Below are 16,812 nucleotides of genomic sequence, written 5' to 3'. Positions count from 1 at the left end.
TTGCATAGAAGGTAATAGTAACATAGTGAGTTTCCCTTTAAGGTGAGGCACACAAACATACTGAAGGCTTATGGCACTAACATAGGCCGCTGAGCTAGGCGCAAGACGCCTTATTAGAGTCGGGCTCACCGTTGGCGGGCCCGTCGCGGTGCGCGGTGGCGTGCGCGACGAGCTGCTCGCTGGCCACGGTGTAGTCCTTGCACTCGGCGCGCGCGCCCAGCTCCTGCGTGAAGCCGCCATTGTCGCTCGAGCACAGCCCTGCGGCACAGGTTAAGGGTCACGCACACAATTTGCTACTTTGCTGTGGATAGCTTTGTAAGTCTCAAATTATGTGCACGTTAAGCAAAGATGTGACCGACGATGGAACAAATTTATCTTAAAAAAAGGTAACTGTGGCAGTATCTTTTATTCCTTTGCATTTTTTTAATATGACTGAGTGGCATAACATTGGCAACATTTTTTTTGTTGTGTTAATAAATAATCGACGTTATTATTGTTATTTCAAAACGCAAAATATTTTACTTATGCCATAACGCATTCCTTTGTCAGAGACCAAAAGTTTTAAAAACCTTGTTCCAATGAAAAAACTAACAGAACTTAAGATGTATCCCGTACATAGCATTGTAAGTGGTTCCTATTAATTACATTGTGAACAGCTTGTGCTTTCACAAGCTTTGAGCTCTCTGAGAAACATAAAAGAAATTGTATTTGTACAAAGCATTCTATACAGTTAATCAATTCTTATATAACTTAAGTTGAATTTACGCTGCAACTGTTATAATGGTGAACTGTTACGGTTTAAAATACATTTTAAAAGACAATAAAAATTCAAATTTTGAAAAAGCATTTCATAAAAACATGCTATCCTATATCTTTTATGTAATTTTATGGAATACAAAATTATTATATCACAACATAGAAACCAAAATTTTCTTAAAGTTGGGCCATTCAGCATGAGGGGATGATATCGATTTTTTTTAATGCACGTTCAATACAAATTGCTGTGCATCCAATCTGCGACTGACATAAATTTTTATGTGTTTTTCCAAGTTTGGATTATGTCATGTTTATCACAAAAAATGTTATTATAATGATTTTATTTCTGTTCCGCCACAGTTGGTTCAAAATCCACTAGTTAAAGATTTGAAATATAGTAGAGTTAAAAGACTTAATGAGCTTTTAACTGTGACTACAATCAAAAGGAGGTAAATTCATAGCCTGGCCTTCTGTTTACTCTGCAGTTGGATAATAGCTCACCTCTGATCTGTAGCGCCTCTGCAGACTTGAGTAGGCTGGGCAACTCCTCTTGTGTCACGTTCACCTCGCCTTTGTACATGAAGTCCACTAGTGCTTGCATCTCGCTGAACCTGCTCCAGAAACTCAATTAAATATCTTAAATTTTTATATCCAAATATCGCTTAATCTAGTGACAAAGTTGGCAACCCTGGTAATAGATCCGTTAAGATCGGGTACAGTATCAAGTAATTGTTATAGATTACTTGATTTTCACATAAAATCTACTCAACATTTTATGAATTGGTGATCATTATTTTTAGGTTCATTGGTTTTAAATTGTAAATAGACCATTTATTTAAACACTACTTGGTGCCCATGACTTTGTCTGTGTAGAATAAGTAACTTTCATCCCTTATTGCACCCCCTTTTAGGATTTATTTTTGTGACAAAAAGTTGCCCATGTCCTTCTCCTAGATTATGTCTTTCTAAATGTAACAGACAGAGTTACTACATATAATATTAGTTTGGATTAGGAACTTCAATAAAATAATAAGTATTGTCACTTTCAAAATTTGCATTGCCATTTTTATTGCATTGTCTGGTCCAGTTTTCAATGAACTCAATAAAACAGAATCAGTGAAAAGAAAAGTTAAAGATTTTTGACTGTCTATTAAAATATTATTTTAGTCTCTACATACTCATATCACGTTTCTGTTATAATATTGTATTTTTTTTTTAAATTAAAACCTACAAATTATTGAAAAGGGCATCCTTTTTTTAAGAAAATATTATTTATATATCATCAAAAACTGGCAACCCTCTAAACGTCAGTTTATTATCTCTAATTATTAAGAATGAATATGAGATCATAAAAAATAGTAAGTATACCGACCTCATATCCCTCATAAGCACAATAGGGTGTTTGCACGGGTTCTGCAGCAGTAGCCTCTCGAGGTACGCACTGCAGGCCGAGAGGACCAGTTTGTGGCATCGCAGTTGTCTTGACTCGCATGCTAGCGTCACATCTGCGAACTGCTCCGTTAGAAGCAAACGGGGAAATACCGCCTGTGGGTGGAGAACATAAGTATATTCTAAAGTTAGAAGCGTATAGCAAGTTAAGTATACCTACTTCGTTTCAATCCATTTTACACAAAAAGTAAACAAACGAGTCACTGACCCGACCATAGACGGTTTAGTGATGGCCTATTGTAATGCCAACTGCAAATCGATTAATAATTGAATGAATGGATTTGTTTAATTAATAGTAACGGTTTTCCTTACATGAAAATAGTGAAAATACATAACCTATTATATATATAAAGCTATAAATCCTAACTCACTTAGAAAAATAGAACGCATACTTCTCGATATGGTGGAAAAAAGATAGTTATACCTTTGTACGAGGATAGGCTCCAAGGCAAAGAATCAAATATGAAACGACCTGAATATGGAAAATCTAAACAGCCTGCAAAAACTATAATGCATGGGGGGGATTTTTATGCATTTTTATGAACGACCCTAGTCAATTTCCGCGGGAATAAAAAATGTTCGAAATTCAAATAAACAAGATGGCCGCCATACAAATTTCAAAGCCTCCTATCACGGAAACTATTAGAGATAGGTAGGAGGTGCTCGAAGGAATGTCATAGAGGGTAACACTGGTCAACTGCCTGGGTTAAAAAAATTCAAGATGGTGATTTCAAAATTACAGCCGAAGAAAAACTTGCTTCGATCCGGCTGAAATTTGGTTAGCGAGGGTCTTTTAGAGTCCTTAATCATAATATGGGGTCAAATTTTTTTTGACAAATTTATTTTCGTCATTTTTTAATATGGCTGCCATATAAGTGTTTTTTTCGTTAAAAATAGATGCCGAAAGAGATTTGCTCTGATTCGACTGAAAACTGGCATGTGAAGGTCACTAGAAATGCCGGATAATAATTTGTGCTCAAAACTTGTTTTTCGCCATTTTCAGATATGGCCGTCATAGAAGCGTTTGTTGGCGGCAGAAAAAAAAATGCTCAAATCCCTTTGAAAATTAGCATATGGGTTTCTAGGAGTGCTTGACAATAATTTGTGATCAAAATAGATTTTTCGCCATTTTTCAACATGGCTGCCATAGAAATGTTTATTGGCGGCAGATGAAAATTTGCTCTAATTCGATTGGAAATCGGCATGTGGGTGTTAAGTAATAATTTCCGGTCAAAATTTCTTTTTCGTCATTTTTCAATATGGCTGCCTTACGAACTTTTTTAGCGATTGATAAAATGTTGCTTTAATTCGACTGAAAATCGCCATGAGGTGTTCTCTATTGGTGTTTAATAATAATTTGCAGTCAGAATTTACTTTTTGCCATTTATCACCATGGCCGCCATTAAAGAGCTATGTTAATTTTTTTTAACGTCATAAGTCGGTCGTAGGTCGAGATCTAGCGGAGGACGAAGCCCGAAGCGTCCGCACGCCACCTTACGTAGGTAGTATACGGCAACTAGATTTCACAATTGCAAAAAACACCGAGCCCGACCCAACCGTAAGTGGGGTATAGGGCTCGTAAAAGCATATATTTCAAATTTCCGAAATCTTAATTTTAAATCCTCCTTCAAATCCTTACACTTAGATTAAACTGCGATTGAAATTTTCGATTTACTAATCGATTAAACTTTAATTGAATGAATCGAATGTTTTTTTCGTACAGCACTATGCAACCATAGATAAGTCATAGAAGTAAAAATGAAAAATAATCTCAATATCTGGACTACCATTTTTCAAACACGATTTTACGATGCTATTCAAATGAATATTGTTGAAAAAAGTGATGAGATATCAAATCGAAATCTTCGAAAAAAAACGTGAAAGTGTTACTTATTCGATTTATTGAGTGATTGCTTTAGAATTTTAACCAAACAGTTTGTTTACTTATGTATAAAATGGATTGGAACAGACTATAGTACGGGTTGAGTGTACAGTCTACTTTCTGGCCAGCAAGGTAACATTTACACCATGAAAATATAAGCTATACACACATCATAAATAATCGTGATGAAACCTGCATGCCGAGGAAGGTTCACATCCGCATTGGGCCAGCATGGCATCAATGTCCTAAACCCTCTCCGTAGAGGAAACGCATGCCCGTGGGACCAGTGGGATACATATGTCGTAAAAAATAAAAACACAAATACTGTATTTAGCATGAATAAAAATTAAATGCTTTTTAATAGCATGAAAAATTGCGGAAATTAATTTTATTGTCATTTGACAATATAATATTGTGAAAACAGATTATTAAATTCGATGAGGAATGTCATCGTCAGAAACTGGCTGTCTGAAATGGCAACACTTCTTCGTGACGTCACAGCTTTCATGGCACCATACAAATTGTTAACTAATTATCGTTATGCTAAAAAGGATCATAAAATAATAAAACATAATGAAATAGTAGATAATGCTTGAAAATGAATACAGAATTGAAATTTCTTGAAAAAATACTTATAGTCATTTAAAGTCATGTGTCAGAGAGAAACAACAATAGGTACTTGTTCATGATTTCAATAGCGCCATCTAAGAAGGAACGTCAAATTGTGACTTACATTATCCACATTATTTATCTAGGCAATTGAGATGTTGAAAAATTAAACGATGCGTAATTATTGCGGAATTTTTTGCTTTTAGTTTATTTTTTCCATAAAATAACCCTAACCTTTGTGTTAATGGAAATGCGTATGGAAAATCATATTAATATTCGCCATAATTATTATGCTCTACCTCTACGAGAAAGGTTGGATAGTGATTTCGGGATCTCAACGAACGGTTTGGCAAATTAGTGATTAGCCAAGTTGAAATATATTTTTAAGATATAATAGTTATAGATATTATATCTTAAAATTATTATAGTAATAGTAGCTATAGATATAATAATAGTTTAAGAGGGTCAATTTCAGCGATACAAAGCAGATTATTAAGAAAGAACTCGCAGTAGAGCTCCTTGTGAAAGTTTCATATCCAGGGAAGTATTACCACCTTACTTATTTCTGCCGCCAAGCAGTAAAGTGCTTTGGTTTTGAAAGGTAAGGGTGCTGGTGAAATTACAGGCTCGTGAGAATTGTCAACTTGTGTCTCTGGGTGGCGCGCGCAGTGGCAGTGGCCCTGAGATATTTCCGATTTAAAGCGATGAGCGAGACTGCAACTGTAATGGACAGACGTGTCGTTTACCACCGGCACTTGACTTCTTCGTCCAAACAAAATTTTAAAAATCGACCACCAAATTTCCAGAATCGGGCATTTGTGGCTGCCGTGGAAGGACGAAAGATTGACAACGTGAAAGTTGGCCGAAGACTTCAATGCCATTCGACCACTACCGTTCATCGTCTCAAAAAGCGCGTGTAACTAGTGTGGAAATTGGCTAGTTCCCCACGATGTGTCCGACAACAACAAAAGACGAACGTGTCCGAATTTTCAACGATTTGCTGTAGCGATAGGAGGAAATCTCTAAAAAAGCGTCAGTAATTATACACCAATTCTAATAACTTCATTACGATTTTCGGTATTTTCAAGTTGATTTCATTCTAATGTGTTATAAAAATAATAATTACGAAGCAGTTCATACATTTTTGTTAAACAAATCAAATTTACCTGTAAATTTGTGTGGTAGGAGTTCCACCTCACGCAAAACTGTTGCGGCGGCAGCGCCATCTTGTGTTAAAATCGCGCCCACAGATAGTATCACCAAAACATTATTAAAAAGTTAATTTTTATTTATTTATCTTTGGCCAAACCTTAATTTGTAAAAATTGCACAAAAGTTATTTAAAAATTGCACGTTTATTAAGTCCACGTAAATGTTTTGTATCACAGATCTAATTCTAAAAATATGTTTTTTAATAGTTTAAGTACATTGAATACTTTTTAAGTAGAAACTTTCAGACTAGAGATTTTTCGGTAAATACTGGAACATGCAGCTTGTTAATACCTGAAAATAAAAAAATATATATTAAATTTATGCGACGCTTTCGATTAGCCTCCTACTTCCGCCAAAAAAAATAATCCCAGTAACCATCCAAAGGGGAAAATAATAATTCGTTGCTACAAAATTCTTCTATTTTGTGTCTTACATATCCTTATTTAATGCTTTTCAAATATGTTTTAAGTGAATTAAAAATAACCCAGTTAATAGCCCTGAATTACTTACTAATTCACATGATAATGATTTGAAAATATTTACCACAAAGAATACAACGTACATTAGGCACAAATGACATGGATATAATGATCCTCTATCAGTAAAAAGATTTCAATCAAACAAAGGCGATCGATGCACCTAAATGGTCCCGTGAATAAGTTTTCTGAATTCGCTCTGGACCTTTTGGAGGGAAAAGTGTCGTTTTTATTTTGACTTTCAATTATTTTGTGAAATCTAGTTTAAAGTGGAATAGGATAGTGCTATTGTGCCTCAAATTGCCTATCCTCTTTGTGGCGGCCATAGTTTCAGAAACATAATTAAACTTCATGTTTAGGCTGATGGCTTTGCCAAAGCCTTAATAAATTTAAAAAAAAGTTTTCTTTTTAAATTTAAGGTGTTCCTTAATCTTAATCCAAACTACAATATTGTAAATATTTATTACATATAAATTATTATTAACGTAATATTTTGTTTAATAATTACTAATATAATTTAAATAATAATATGTAATATATAATTTATTAATATAATAATTCGCCGCGTTCGTGAATTTCGTTTTTTGTTAAAGGTTGACTGGTAGAGAATGCTTTTAGCATTAAGTCCGCCTTTTGTACCATCATGTCGTGTAGTCGATAAAATTTTGATAAATAAAAATAAATAAATGCAAAAGTAAATAAGTAAATGACTAATACAATAAAAAAGTAAATAACTGCCTGTTAAGTGTTTCAAAAATCCAAATAGATGAAATTTAGGAAAAAGACATTGGTTACTTGTCACAAAAATATACCTTAAAGGGGATGGAAGTTTGTATGGAAAACCAATAACTTCTCGAGTCAATAGTACAGTAGGTTACTCGAATTAATTATTCTGCACAGTCGAAGTCGCAGGCACCAGCTAGTTGAACGTTATTGTGTTTTGGATACAAAGTCCTTCAATCGAAAACATTTTAACACTAATAAAAACTAAACAAAAGCTTAGAACTTGAACAAATGCAAATTAAGTAATTATTTACATAAATAGGATGTTAAGAATTTTTTTTTCTACCGTACTTATAATAAACTTATTATAGATAGTAAGTCCTGAACGCGGCGGGGAACACTGACTTGGTTTCGCACACAACTGTCGCTGTCACTTATGTCTTTCCTAAGAAGAGACCGTTGGTTGTTGAAGTTAGTTAAATCTGCTTCTTCTTCAGTGCAGTGGGGACATCGTGTGTTATTTAGGACCTTTATTCTATTCAGATGAGTCGGAACCAAACAATGGCCAAGTCTCATACGCGTGATAACAGTAATGAACTTCCGAGTGTCGTACGTCTGCACTTATGGTACCAAGGTTTCACAAGTATGCCTTTCTGTTATTGTGGTTAGAACGTGCAGTGTTGCCAGGGTCTTTGAACCGAAAATTACGTTTTTATACCTACCTGAACGCTAAATGTTACATTTTTGTTGCCAAATATACATTTTCTTTTTTTTTAACCAAAAATTCTAAATGTGAACGTTATAATATATTTGTATAAGTACACCTAAATCCTAAAAAAAATACGTTATAAATTAGTTGATTTCAGTTTGTTTGCGCCATCTTTGAATTACTTTATTGTGTATTTGGGCATGTGAATATGATAGAAGTTACAAAAATTGCCATAAAAACAATCAAAAGTTACGAAACATTTAAGAAATATAACCACCTTCTGGCAACTCTGTTTCCGTGTCCCTCACAAATTCGCGCACATAAATTTTTGACAAAAAATGTTACCATACAAAATTTAATGATTAGTTTATTAACAAAATTTACTTTCGAAAATTCTTTATCGATTACTAGAATCGATTTGTTTTCTTAATTTATGTCTTGGAAGAAAGCAATCTAAACGATTTCATCCGATGACATTGTTGTTCCATTCCAATTATAATGAAATCATACATCCATAACTATAAAAATAACAAAACCAAATCTTTTCATATCACCGAACAATAAAAACTCTTGTCATCTTAGCGGGAAAAGGAAAGTTAAAACAAGACATCAAATGTACGTCTCAAGTCCTAATAGAACAAGTTTTCCCTCAAGTGGGAAAAGGACTGTGTATACCTCAAATACAGAGTATGAAAGAGATAGATGTACCTTGGGAAATCCCTCCTTGCGCCAAAAGTTACAAACAAAAAGGTTGAACATAAAAATCAATAGCGAAAGAGGGCAAGACCCTATTTGGCGCGTCTGGCGTTAGAACATAATTATCTGTAACTGTACACGTGGAATATCTTATTCATAATTTTCAATTCACTGATGTTATTCAAAATGACGTTTTAATTTATTTAGACGCTAATTATAAATTACTTGGAAATTAATAAAATTTATTGTGATGAAAGTATTTTCAAGATTATATAAAAAATTACTAGGTCCATCGAATGTGAGTTGTGTTATTCCTGATTACGATTAAAGAGTACAAGCATGAAAACGATTAATGGAAAATATTGACGTCTCTAGGATTGCAGCTGCATTGGTATCTCTAACCGTCTGCCAAGATCAGATAATATGAGATTTCTTTTAACACGCTTAAGCGTGCATTTTTATAAGCTAGTGTATTTATAAACTTCACATCGAATTGATGAAAAAATGCAGTTGATTATTTATAAAGTTCATAGCTGTCGGAGGGCAATACACAGACATGCAAATTACGATAAGCAAAGCACAGAAATATTACTGCGGTGCGTACTTGCTATGTTATTTCTATCACGGGGATTATACTTTGATGAATTCGACGGTCCTGTACATAAGTACAGTAATATCGAGATGCACCATCTTTGGCTCCCGGTAGAATCATCTCTAGAAACGCTGTTCTTCTGTTCTATAAATTTAATAATGAAACCTTTGATAATTGATATCGGTAACGAGTGCCTTAAGTCGATTCGTCAAAAGTGTCTGATTACGATTACCGTAAAGTTACCCCCGGTTACAGTAAGTAATTGAGTTAAGGAATGGTCGATTAGAATGATCATTCATTACCCTAAAAAGAAACCTTACTAACGCCGCGAGCTGGTTTCATTGGGTCTTCAATTCTCAATTTTGTACAGAGCCATACAAAACGTATTACACATATTGTCATTCTGGGTTGCTTAACGAAAAAATAGTTGCTGGTTTAAAAAATGTTACCACGGTAATTATTTCCAAAAGGGAATTTTCGCTTGCAAGCTTGACATTAATAACAAAAACGAGACAATTTCTTAAGACCACATAAATCTGAAACTGTCGAGGTCTTCGACGAGTAGAATAGGTCATATTATAATTACAGAACTAGGCATTTACCTTTACAAGTGATAGTCGGAGGGAGTCCATTTAACTTTCTCAGTAGGTAGCTCACCGATCGATATGTCATTGACATTAAAGCAAACTTCGCAGATACAAATGTTGATTGTCTGCATGTTCTCAGATCAGATGCGTACGTTGATATTCTAAGATAAAACTATTCTCAAACCAATACTTTATTATATGATGACATATAAGCTTGCTCGAAGACACACAAGTTAAGGTTCTAGTTAGTTGATATAATTTACATAGAGTATATTTAAACTCTTTCTCTTTTGGGCAATTAAACTATTTTGTCGGACATTAATAGCGTATATACATATTTTATGTTTGGAACAAACCAACGTTTCGGTTCCTTTACTGGTCCCGTGGTCACGGTTGACGGACATGGTAAAGTCGTCAACCAGTTATGTCTAATATTAATCCAAACCACCCCATTCTGAACTACAGTCACAAAGGTTTTCTAAGTACAGTTTAAAAAAAATATTATACACGATTTAAGTCCGTCCAATCTTTGACACAATTACCTAAGAACTCAAAAGGTCTTTTTTGTTTTTGTTCCGTTAATTTTTTTCGTTATTATATATGTTTGTTTTTTATATTGTTTCACAATGTTGCGAGTGCTTGTGGTAAGACAATAAACGTATCCAGGTATTTATCTACTATGAAAAAATAATATTTACACTCACGAAAACTGGCAAAAGACATGGCCAAGACACTTAATGTATGTCCAAGAAATCCAAAGTATGTCTCTACTACCGGTAAGGAAAAGACATTTGTCCCCATTTAAGAAGCGACAAGAAGCGTGGCCAACGTAAATTTTTAACTTCCATTCTATGCAGCTAGACAGAGGCAAATATTATAAAAACAAGTATTCGTTGTATTATATACATATCTTTAAAAATCTCGAATCTCAATTCTTAAAGTCTCGGCGTTGGCCTCAAATGTCTCCAAATATAAACCAATGGCCATATGTACAGCTACGTGACTGCAGTCTGTAGACCCCCGGTCGGACTATTTTAAGCAGCCCCTAGGGTCGATGCCCGACGCCCCGGCCAGACCCCTCTATGGCGTTTTTTTGCTTATCACAGATAAAGGGAGCGCCTTTTGGGGGAGTGTTGCGTTTTAGAAATAATTTTCGACTTAGACTCTAGGTTTTTGGCCTTAATTAAATTTATATACACACTACTTCTTTTACCGATAACGAAAAAGATGACTTTATTTAACAATAGTTAAGCGAAATTACAATTAAAACTTTAATATTATTGAATCATTAACATTAAAACCATAAAAATTTAATTCGTTAAATTAGGAATAATAATTAGATATTGATCAAATAACATGTAAATATTTTTTTAAATTAATTGTTCAATAATCAAACATTGCTAATTCAATCAAATCTAATAATTGGTCTATAAACAGTATCCGTTAAATCTTTGCCGAATTAATTATTCTGAATAACATTTATTTAATTAACTTTTACGTTATTTTATAATCATGAATGTTATTCAAATCTTAATTTATGTAGCTTGTTAAAAATGCATATCTGGCAAAAATACTTTTAAAAATCACTACTATTTATTTTTTAACATTAAACACCGTAAGTTAAACTTTTCTCCTAACATACACCTAATACATTTTTAGTTATGATAAACTATTAAAGATTACCAAATGTTACTGCAGCCTTAGAACAATAGTTTTCAAGATCAACAACTAAAATATGATATCACTATTGTTAGCTCATTGTAAATTGCAGATTGTAAACAGGAGTGCACTGCATCATTCATTCAAAGATGGGTTGTAAACAAAGTTAGTTTACTATTAGCCAAAATAAAGTTATAAATAATGGCGATAATTGTTACCCGAATATATGTATGGTTAAGATTTTAAATGTGTGGTTAACATTTTGAAGAATTTCTTGCCACTTCGGCGCCATGTTTTTTAGAGTGATATAAGTTTTTCTCTATTTACGACATCGTAACTCAGCAATTAAAGCAATAATTTAAAAAAACAAACTATTTTAAAGGAAATTTCATTGCAAATGGTATGTCTGGAAAGTAAATGACCCCAGATTTAATTTTATTCTTCTAGTACCGAGAATCCTAGACTTTCTACAACATATTATTGGAAAATAATCTTGAACAAAGCGTTGCAGTCATCGCTATGGACATTATTGACCTCGCAAAGTATTTGCTGATTCTTAAATATCTTGTGTTATTCAGAACGAGAGTTTGGAATTTTGCTTAGCCAAGTAACATTCTCAACGTACTCAGAATATACATGAATCGTACGCGAATGTGAAGAAAACTAACCCAATTGTTTTAGTGCAAAGAAGATTTGTTTTTTGGTCATCTTTTTTATTGTTATTTGATACATTGGGGGATCTAAAGATATGAGACGAGCATCGAGCAAATTCTATGTGATATTCACAAGTCACAACTTATCTATTCATTGGCCACTGATGATTTGACCAATTCATGTTGACAACTGGCTTTTTTATACTAGCAGAATATTTAGGTTGAATGGGAATCCCTACTCAAAGTTGCCTAAATAAACCTTGAGGTAACTAACTCGTTTGTGAGGATATGTTTGCAGAGAAAGCTCTATATCTTACTAAAAATAATGTTTAAAACCCACTACAATGATTAGACTTGCAAAGAATTGGTGAAACCGAAAAAAAAAAGCAAAAACTCTGTACACTGAAAAAAATCTCACATTCCGAAACAGTAAACTCGTACGCTTAAGAATGTCTAAATTTAAGAATGGTTCCTGGAACGTTTTGCGTTATTCGGGTCTTAGAGCGCCACGTAGAATGTTGTGAATCGTGACTAATATGCGTCCGAAAATCTAGATATCCATGGCTATACAATGCGTTCGACTTTGTATCATGACAACACCTAAAATAGGTATAGTTTACGATAATCTGCCTCGGCGCCAGATTGGAGATCCCCTTAGAAAGGTCAGATTAAGTGTCCGAAATAGACGATCGTGTTTGTATGGACTGATGCAAACAGAGCAAGCGTCTGAAACGCGACTAGCTGAGACAATTTCTGGTTGTTGGACTTCACGTACTGTTTTTTGTAAGACTAAAAAAATACTGTATTGCGAGACAAAATTTTAAAATTGAAAACAAAAGACTCCCGACTGAAGTAGATTTTCAAGGACTCTTTTCTCTTCATTTAATAATACCTTTTAGTTTAGTTACTATTATTGTACGGGACATGTTGAAACGTTCCATCGTTGTATCTGTCCAGTTTTCATGAGAAAATAAAGATTTTTTGTATATCATTGTAATGAAAACGAAGTCCTTCTCCCTTATACCTCTGAGAATAATTACAAGCAATAATTGTTAAGGAAACTCAGTTGGGTTTCAAATTCATAAGTTGAGCAAATTATTCCATTTTCAGATAGTACAACATAGTTTTTTAACGTCATACTTTCTCTCGATCAATTTCAGAGTCAATCTTAAATCTCGTTTGAGAAGGCAATTAGAGAACTAATGAATAGGGAATGGGTAGCATTGACATTAACAGAGATTATGGGACTTCTTTCTCTGCTGAAGTGGTTTGGCAGCTGAGGTATTGACATATCGATACATTTTCAGAAATTTCGGAAGAAAAAAGAGTTTATCTAATTGGGTTCAATTTTTATACGCCAACTGTCTGTCTACTCAAAATTATAGTTATTGCGATGGCATGGTTGGGATAATATAGTATTAATAATATTCAAATTAATTCAAAATCAAAAGGTCTGCTTAGAAATAGTTTCGAACAAAGTACTTGAAATGGTAAAAATGATAACACAGTTTTCCTTATTGGTTAGTCACGATTTCGCATCGCTGATAATGTCTGTGATGCTAGACTATTATGCGAGAACACGGATTATTCTTTTCAGACATGTTATTCCCCGTGAAAACATGTCTGCACTGTGCTATCAACAGCACACTCAGCTTCAAAAATTGCACTTTGGACCATTCTTATTCTAAGTGGCATATACATAATTAAAATCTTCAGTATAAAACATGATATCAAAGCACATAAAGACGAGATGTTATATTTGGACCTTGGAAGTTTTTCAGGAATAGGATGCTCTACTTTCTTGTTTTTACTATAATCGTATAGGAAAATTGAATCCAGGGTCCATTTCAGGCAGACCTTCATGTCCATCTAGCACGGAACTTCTTAAAAGAAGCAGCATCAGGCTACATACAATCCACTGCTACTTCACATCTTACAAGTGATTTGTAACTACCACCAGTCACGAAACACAAATATTTGAAATATAATGGAGTAAAATCAGATTATTACAAATAAATATTATCGTGATTGACAATGGGATAAAAGGTCTCTATCTACACTTTTATATCGTATTAAGTGTTAAAAGCTCGCTACACTATAAAGCTTTATGTAATTTTGAAATAGTTGTTTGCACTTAAAATCAAATGTTAATAAGCAATGATATCCAAGCAATTCAACTATATATAAGTATAATCCTAATAAATATACTATTTTGCAATAAACAAATCCACTATTGTTTAATAACACGAAGCCACAGGAAAGTATTGATGTCTTGTGAAACAGTTAATAATTAAATTAGCACTGCACTGAGCATTTTTTAAGATAAGATATTAATCCAAACGCCCTCTACACTTGTTTAGAATCATTTTTAAAATGTATTTATTTATTTATTTATTGCATTGTCACACTTATTAATAATTTACGTACAGTGGTTTGTAAGTGTACATGTGACACCCTGTAAGGGCACAGCAAAGTAGAAAGGGCACTCACTTATTATTAAATATAATGGTTTACAATCATATGTCATCATATAGAGGTACAATCATATTAATAGATTATGAATTTAAATACTTAACAGTAATATTGGAACTTTGATGATTTATAAAGTCGATAAATCCGCATCGTGATGGTATGGTGGTGTATCTCACAATTTCAGCCTTGACGAGAACCATGATAAGCCAGATGGACTGATCAAAAATGCACTAATGAAAATATAATATAATAAGTATGCAAATACAACTGACCAATTTTATCACTTCCGTGACTAAAGGGATATTGGTTTATATTGCAAGTTATACTGAAACACGTCTTGATTTACAGTAAAAGACATTGATTTACAATGGGTCTCGAGAGTTTTATCATTGAAAAACTAAAAGGTGACTTAAAATAAAAAACCTCGAAGGTGTGCTTATTATAATCTTATCAGAAATTTACGTTCCACGTTGTTGTAAACATTAGGTTTGGCCATTTGACCGATAAAGGAGAACATTAACTTTAAATAGCACAAAAAAAATATATTCAAAAGACGGAGAAAGAAAAAAGATAAGAGACGCAAAAGCGATAAGTGTACTGAAATATGGCACATGACGAAATCAAGGTCTGAAAATGCATTAAACAAGAACGAAGCTACAAAATAAATAATTAGACACTTACCATGAAGTAACAGTTTAGGAAATATAGTTCAAAACGCCAACACAGTAGAAGAAAACAGGAAGTGAAAAAATTAGACACGAATATTTTAGATTTCCTTGGCAGTACCTCAGAACGGTCGGGAACATAATGGTTAAAACAAGCTTACATTTGGCCGATCCCAAAATAGTATAACGCAGGCCCCACTAATGTTATAAACATTCGTGCACGGACACACACATGCAAGCCCCGCAATAAAAAAAATCAATATTTAAACAATTACTCAGTCTAAATGTGGACTGTAAAAATGTACGCGACCTCAAGGTAGCGACGAAAATGGTCGACTAACATAAAATCATGTGCTGAAAAATGTGACTTTTCACGACCACAACCTCAAATAGGGGAAAACTACAAAAATAGAAACGTACTTACATTGTCAGAGGACCGCACAAAGCAACGTCGCCTATGCAATTAGTTAGCTTGTTTTTTTTAACGAAAAATCAATAATTTTTAAGAGTATATTGTTCATATTTTTCCATTGGGGCCCGCTTTCCTTCGGTCTCCGTCGCGTACTTAAAAATGAAAAACCTATTGCAAGGAGACAGTGCGAGAGAAAGAGACAGATATACGTTGCCGATTGTAAATAATGACAGGAACGAATCATAACAAATGAGTGAGATGGGGCATATTAAGGCTACTATAACTACTAACAAGAGCACAACAACATAACCATTTACGAAAAGTTAATGAATATATTCAAAAACTTACCATTTTTCGTTTAGACACAGTGTTAGCACAAAAACACGGGTTGCATGTTTATGAAATGCATTCAATCACCGCCGATCGTCCACCCGTCATGGCGACGCCATTTTACAAGCGCCGCGTGTATTCATTGTGTTACGATTTTATAATTTTTCTTGCAAAAATTTTTATATCAAATAGTTTACAATTTGAATAATTATTAATGAAAATGCAGTAATTAATAATGATTTCAAAGGAATCCGACTTACAAATGTAAAACAATCTTAAAATTACTAAAACTAAATCGATTTATATTAAAATCGATTATGCGTCATATTATGGCAGCACTGTTTTCTAAAAGTCAAAATTTCAAGAGGAATCTTTTGCACTGTTGCCAGATTAGGCGATTTTTTGCCTTTTAGGCTATTTTTGAGGGGTCGCGCGGCGATTAAAAAAGTGGTCGGCGACTAGGCGATATTTGAAATAGGAAAAGGCGATTTTAGGCTACTTAAAATGTTTGGGGAATTACAAATTTTATTGAGGATTTTATGGGGAATGGAGATGTAAAATAACTCATTTGGGGGTTTATATAAAACATTAGTGTACAAAGCTCAGATTACAAAATATAGGTTACAAAGGTATATTAGGATAGGATTTCTTCCAGTTAGCCTTTGAATAATAATAAGATTTATATGTATAGTAAAATAAAATATGTAATAATATCTTGACCGTTGACTCTTCATGCGCAGTATAAGCTGTGCGACTAAGTTATTCAAATAAATAAAAAATCATAAGGGTTGCTGCGTATTATTTTGTACCAGAAGTATAGAAGTCTGCTTGTCGGTTATGTTTCGGAGAGTGAGCGTAGGAACTTTACAATTTACTACCACCCTCTCAGTTTCTCCTTCTGTAGACTAAAAGTCCGAAACACTGCATCTTT

General features: G+C 33.7%; 1 protein-coding gene across 1 annotated transcript in view; it reads right to left on the bottom strand.

Moving 5' to 3' along the window:
• Positions 1–15,967, bottom strand: part of LOC113238897 (protein jim lovell-like) — a 23,649-nt gene extending 7,682 nt beyond the window's left edge. The window contains exons 1-6 of the mRNA XM_026475750.1: positions 15,564–15,967; positions 5,863–6,198; positions 2,129–2,301; positions 1,258–1,367; positions 101–258; positions 62–67 (exon numbers count right to left, since the gene is read on the bottom strand). Coding sequence (XP_026331535.1) covers positions 62–67; positions 101–258; positions 1,258–1,367; positions 2,129–2,301; positions 5,863–5,922 — 507 coding nt within the window. The 5' untranslated portion in view covers positions 5,923–6,198; positions 15,564–15,967. The remainder of the gene's footprint in view (positions 1–61; positions 68–100; positions 259–1,257; positions 1,368–2,128; positions 2,302–5,862; positions 6,199–15,563) is intronic.
• Between the last annotated feature and the right edge of the window lie 845 nt (positions 15,968–16,812).

The sequence above is a fragment of the Hyposmocoma kahamanoa genome, unplaced genomic scaffold (genome assembly GCF_003589595.1).
Source record: "Hyposmocoma kahamanoa isolate Upper Pololo Valley unplaced genomic scaffold, ASM358959v1 109, whole genome shotgun sequence".
Classification (NCBI taxonomy): Eukaryota; Metazoa; Arthropoda; class Insecta; order Lepidoptera; family Cosmopterigidae; genus Hyposmocoma; species Hyposmocoma kahamanoa.
Note: the sequence above shows the minus strand (reverse complement) of the source record. Positions and strands in the feature narration are given on the sequence as shown.